The following is a 6714-nucleotide window of genomic DNA, read 5'->3' on the forward strand; positions in this document are numbered from 1 at the left end:
TCTATAATAATAAAAGCATAATATGCTAATTAGACCAGACATCCTTCCGGATGAAGCTGGGCTGAGAGGGAAGCCTGGGTCCCGGGTGCCTGCCAGTGGCCAGAAGGAAGCCCAGGTCCTGGGTGCCAGAGGGAAGCTGGTGCTGGCAGCCAGGGGAAGGAAGGCCTACTCTTGCACAAATTTCATGCATCAGGTCTCTAGTATGAAGATAACAACACTCCAAATGGTGCTGGCATCCTAACAGGTGGTATCAGTAACCATGTTTAAATGGCAGCAACATTTCCTATAAAAGCTCATGCTGTCATGAGAATGCTGGCAAGGTCAAAATCTTCTAACCAATCCCCATAGCCACAAAACAGTCAGGGCCCATTTTTCAACCAGACCATAGAGTAGAGGCTCCCAAAAGCACTCTGACAGGGTTGGTCAGTTGTAAAGGCCAAGCAGCTAACACGACATCTTTTCATAATGTCATTTAAAAACGTTCCACCTGATAGAGCTCCCAGTGATAACAGGAAAGGTTATAAACCAATTATACCAGCGATGCAACATCACTTCCATAATGAGAGTGAAAATCTCCTGGACAGAACATCCATATTTATTAAGCAATTCGGGCTGAAAATCAGAGGAATAAAAAGCCATGTAAAAAATGTTATCAATTTGATTTTCTGACAAGCCCACTTTACCAAGAAAGACTGACTGATTACTCTTCCCTAAGATGCCATATATATATCCTGACCAAGGACATTACTGCAGCTGAACACTATGACGGTGTGTGCCATCCCCACCCCCAGCCCGGGCCCCCGCCCTGTATCTCTATGATGTCAGACATGTATAACTTGTTGAGCGCTCAGGGAACAAAGGGTAGAGTAATGGCTAAGAGCAGAATGGCACCTCAAGACCTTTTGCTGCTCAAAAGCTTTTTCTTCATGTTAATATTTTATTATCATCTTCATTATTTACCAGTAGTTGCTTAAGTTACTCACTTGTCAATCACTATTGTCTGGAGGTGTTCTCTATATCCACAGCAAAAATGCCATGACTTAAAGCATTATTTCCAGAGTGCTAAATTTGTAGTGAGCTTAATGGTTCTGTATGCAGATAGTTATAATGACTATCCACTTTTAAAATATGTTAATTTACTTTTGTAACTTTACTACTATTTTATATATAACTAGAGTCCCAGTGCACTATTGTCCAAGCAATCTTTCTAAACTTCAAACCTGATCATATCACTATAAGTATTAAGACTTTTTATTGGACCCTAGACACCAAAGCTGAAGTTGAAATTCCTCACTACAGCACTCAAAACCCTTTATGATTGACCCAAGTCTACTCAGCCTACCTGATTTGTCACACTTCTCTACCACGTATATGGTATATGATTCAACTGCTGGAATTCTCACACTGTACTATTGCTTTAACTTCCATCCTTCCACTAGACTACGCTCCTTGGAGATAGAAACCATGTCTTACATCTGTGTACTCACCCCCAGGAACCCACTATAAATCGAAAAAGTGTTGATAGACCATGAAGTATCCTGAAAACAAATAGTAATCTTGAACTATTTTCCCCACTATTGAATCAAAAATACCTTTCTAGAAAAATTTTCATTGTTAGTACAATTTTTCAGCAACCAAAGGTGTTATGTCCCAACTGCAAGTACTGATCTCTCTCTCTCTCCTGACTGATAGCAGGGAGAAGCCAGAGATGATTGTGAGTTAAGGAAGACTTTACAATAGCAGGAAAATGATTCTCATTAGTGTGAGTGCATTTTTTAGGTCTCTATTATTTATGGAAGACTTGATGGAACAACTAAAGGATGTGTTCACCGACACAAACCGGAGCTCAGACAAAGGACGTACCTTCCACACAGCGACAGCCCTCTTGTAGCACCCGAGCGTACATGTCCACCTTGGACTGAGAGAGCAGCTGGTCCCCAGTCAGGTACGTGTTGTGAGAGGATGCGATATAGTAGTTGCACAGGGGCTGATCCATGTCCTGGTACACTTCATGGTGCAGTGGGTTAAATATATCACAAGCAGGACTTCGCATGTAGCTGGTGAAGCCTTTGGAAGAGAGAGTGGAGTACTATAGCTTTAAGGCATATGTACTTGATTGACTGTAACAGGAACAAGAGAGATCAAATATGTTCATAGTGATTATCTTCGTGATTACCCTAGGACAGCCTTGGCAGGGAACACTGGAGCAATGAGATTTGTTGAGTCAAGTAATGACAAAAGCTTAAATATGACTTTTGGGAGTAGCAGTTTAAATATAACCTACAGAAAAACAGACTTTTTAAAAATTTTGATTGAGTGGGTTTCCTACAAAGCCATTCAGTAACTACTGAGCTCAAGCTAGGATTATGCTCTGTGACCTAATTGGTGACTGACACAATGTTAAAGCGTTATTTATACTAAGCAGTAGAATGCTGTACCAATAATTTGATAGGTTATTAAGTAAATTTGAAAAATAGGCACAGCCAAATTTAGGGTGTGATTATTTGACTATGAAATTGGCTTACAAAGATGCTGCTAATTGCCAGCACATTTAATAACTCTGAAATAATGCTTAAAGGTTATGTAGAAAACCCTATCAGTTTTTCTACAGTTTTCAAAACATAATGTCTAAGTAGAAGAAGCATTCATTAGTATATGAATAAATACATGAATGACTCACAAGTACTTAAGTGGAATGGTTATTAGGGTAAATTGTTTCAAGGCTTCAAGAGCCATATGGTAAAACTCTATCTGTAAATATCCTCTGAGACTCTGGAGAATTTCTTCATGCCTTTCTTTATGGCCAAAACTTAGAAGTCATGTTTAATCCATCTTAGGGCCACACCAAGGAAAAGATTCACTTCTTAGCAAATGTCCAAATTAGTTTATTTTTTCTGGCTGTCTTTAAATGGTTTTTGATCATGTAAATTTTAAATTATTCCTCTTCATTTTAATTACCCTCAACCTCAGGAAGTAAGCACATGTCACCAAAACCCCCTTGTCCACACAGCCTGGGAGCAAGGGAACTAGGCCAACAATAAAAAATGGTGAGATGAATCCTGGCTTTGCATGATCTTCAGGGCAGCAAATGGCCCAGTGGTCTTTCACTAAAATATCTGTTCAGCCTGCAATTGATTTCCTTACATACTTTACATACACACAATTTAGACACACATGTAGCTAGTAGCTACATTCATATCATACTATTTATATATAAGATCCTTGGATGTAGATTCTGAGTATCTATCTGTTGGCAAATTACTTAACTTCTTTGAGCTTCACTTTTCTCGATGGTAAAATGAGATGGTTGTATTAATCATACTATTTATATATAAGATCCTTGGATATAGATTCTGAATATCTATCTGTTGGCAAATTACTTAACTTCACTTTTCTCGATGGTAAAATGAGATGGTTGTATTAAAGAGATTTGTGGTTCCAACAAACCTCTCCACTACTACCAACTGGGTAAAACTGGCTCATTGTCAACATTTTTTAAGAAACATGTTTACTTTCAAGTCCCTAATTTCCTAGATTACTTATTTTAGGGCCTAATTTCCCTTCATAAAATTATCAGGTTGAGGCTATTCCCCAAAATTAGCTATTTGAAAGAAGTCCAAATATTTCTTAGTATCTTCATACATAGTGGCTTCAAATTGCTTTGCGAGGAGTAAAAAATGTAAATTGTCATTGCAAAAGTAAAAGAAGTGGCAATATGATGGCATCTGCTTTGTAGGAAAATAGGTATTGGAATCATCAGTAATTCCAGAGATATTTCTGATTTCTCTTTCTAAAATTTTTGCAAGAATTTAACTTAGTGAACTAAATTGAAAAATGAGAAATTAAGAATTTTTGTTATTTTACCTTCTATGCCAAGAACGTTTTTCGCCTTATTTTCTTCTGAAACTTCAAATTTCCTTATGATGTCAAGGCAATAGTCTGTGGTCACATTATTCATCTAAACAAAACAGAACATTAGTCGAGTACCTGAAATATCATGATCTGTGTTTCTCTACACTAAAAAAAGCTTAGTGCAAAGTGGGTTAATGAACAGTGTTTGTAGTTACTAATGTATAGCCACTTTATCTTTGCAAAAGATCATGAGCTCAATCTTCCTTGCATCTTTCACATTTAATCAGTGAAAACAACCCTTCCACTACTAGAAAAATGTGCTCTATGAAGCAATAAAATTAATTAAATATAATTAATAATCAATGCAAATCCATTGCCAAAAATCCACTCACTGTAAGCTAGTAGCTAACTGCAAAAGCAGACAATGAAGTTTGCTAATCATAAATTTATGTTGAGAGAAAATGATTCTTTACCAAAACAGAGTGTTGTAGGTAAATCTACCTGTGCATTATCTGTATATATCCTTCCATTGAATCATGAGAGCAGCCTGTCATGTTGATTCAAGAACATAAAGGTTAGCAAGAAAAAATAAAAAGCTAGGCAAGATGGCTAGTGTACAGAAAGCTCTGGAGCTGGACTGCTTGTGTTCCAGTCAGCTAGCTGATGTCATTGACAGTGTGATCTTGAATGAGTCACTTACTTTCTCTGTGGCTTCCTTATAAGGCAGCTGTGAGGATTAAATGAATTAATATTTGTAACAATACTAATGGGAGGCACCAAAAGGCAGGACATGATATATTACTGAGTCGGCCTCAAGGTTGCTGCATGAACATTACATATTTAGTGTCACTGGGAAAAGTAAACTCTTCAGAAATAATTTCTTTAATTAAGTAGCAATACAAAGGATGTGATATTTGATCAAAAATCCATTGAGCCCCATAGTTTAACAGTGATATTTAAAATACTAATGAATAGTGATAGAGGAAGCTAATCTTGTGAGCCAGTATTTCATATTTCAGTGATACTTCTCAGAAATTATATTATCTCTTAGGTTCAATGCTTATGATTTAGCAAAATCTAATTTTTCTAAACAGTCTATTTAATAGCATTAAAATTTGCTAAGAGAGCTGGTCTTAAATATTCTTGCCACACACAAAAAAAATCATAGCTATATGAGTGTTGAATATGTTAATTAGCATTGTGGTCATTATTTCACAATGTATACATATATCAAATCCTCATATATTGTACACCTTTAATATTTTTATTCATCAAGTAAGCCTCAATAAAGCTGGGAAAAACAAAAATATTATTTTTCCACTTTAGTGAGAAACAGAGTTTAAGGTAATATCAAAAAAAAAAAGCACTAGAACAAGACTTGGCCACAATTCAGCTGACACAATATTAAAAGATCTAATTTAAATATATTTAGGAATGCCCTTTGCTAATCAGGACTTAATTTACTTAGCCTTCTCATATGGTCAAATGCCAATTTCCTATCAGAATTATCTATGAATTATTATATTGCTAGTTAGGAATTATGTCATAGTTAACAAATATTCAGCTATATTGTTATTGTAAAGGAAATTACTGTTGTATCTAAAATGAAATGTATAAGTTACCATTGGTTACTTTGTGTAAAAAAAATACATATCTGTGCTCAACATCTTTAAGGTAAAAAATTATATGTGTTCAATTTATCACTCCCTCTTTAAAAAGCTGCTGAAACACGTTTTAAATAACTCATAGTAAGATTTTTTTGGAATTTTGATGTTTCTACTTCTACCCTAAATTTAAACTATATCTACATCCAACCCCAAGGAAAAACCCATGTATCTTTCACAAATATTTTTAAGTAAACATTCAACTCAGTAGTCTAATAATACCTTTTGTTCCACCTTCAAAAATTGGGCCAATTCTTCCACAGTTAGGTGATCTTTCTTGTCACTGTAGCTCAAGAGCAACAAATAAAGGTCCCGTCTCAATGACATCATTTTGTAAAAAACACAGAACTCTTCAAATGTCAACGTTCCCTGATTCTCATCTGTATCAGCTTCCTGAAAGAGGCACATTAAAATCGTGTCAGGGTCAGAGTTTGAAACAAGAAATTCAGTGCTGGTAAATATTTACTATAAAAGAGAGAGTGCACATTTTACAAATGGTAAATATTCTTTTCTAGCATACATGGATCAGTTTTAAAATTGGCTATATATTAGGCCACAAGCAACGTCACAAATTATAAAGAATTAAGCTTATTTTAAAAACTAATTTCTCTCAGAACCATAAATTTATAAATCAACAAAGAAAGTTAAAAAAAACTGTGGGAACAACATAATACCCTTCTAAGTAGGAACTAAAACATGTAGAAGTGAACCACATATTAAAATATGCACCACATATTAAAATTTGTGTGATGAAGTTAAAGCAGTAGAGGAAACTTGAAGTTTTCAATTTATTCAAAAGCAAAGTAAATCAAAAATAGAGAAGTTAATAATTCAACTTAAAAATCTAGAAAAAAATTTAAGCTAAAGAAAATAGAAATAAATTATAAGCAAAAGCAGAAAGCAATGACATAGAAAACAAATGGATAGAACATATCAAAGGTGAACAATTAAACCAAAAGCTGATCTTTTGAAGAAACTAATGAAAAAGAGAAATCTTAGACAAGATAACATAAACAAAAGAGAGAAGACACACTTAACACATTTCGTACCGCATAGAAATCTCTATGACATACGCCAGGGACCGCACGTTTTTGGGCAAACTGCACGTTATTTAAATCATCATAACTACAGATCATAATGCACTTTAGGTATTGTTTTTCAATAATTATAACATTTTTATTTACAAAAACAATTAAAC

At 35.0% G+C, this 6714-nt stretch overlaps 1 protein-coding gene across 10 annotated transcripts in view; it reads right to left on the reverse strand.

Moving 5' to 3' along the window:
- PLCH1 (phospholipase C, eta 1) overlaps nt 1-6714 on the reverse strand; it is a 175226-nt gene that overhangs the window by 47785 nt on the left and 120727 nt on the right. For all 10 annotated transcript variants that reach the window (XM_014546231.1, XM_014546228.1, XM_014546226.1 and 7 more), the window contains 3 exons: nt 5739-5909; nt 3865-3958; nt 1864-2067 (listed from right to left, as the gene is read on the reverse strand). In XM_014546231.1, coding sequence (XP_014401717.1) covers nt 1864-2067; nt 3865-3958; nt 5739-5909 — 469 coding nt within the window. The remainder of the gene's footprint in view (nt 1-1863; nt 2068-3864; nt 3959-5738; nt 5910-6714) is intronic.

Source organism: Myotis brandtii, unplaced genomic scaffold, assembly GCF_000412655.1.
Source record: "Myotis brandtii unplaced genomic scaffold, ASM41265v1 scaffold436, whole genome shotgun sequence".
NCBI classification, from domain to species: domain Eukaryota; kingdom Metazoa; phylum Chordata; class Mammalia; order Chiroptera; family Vespertilionidae; genus Myotis; species Myotis brandtii.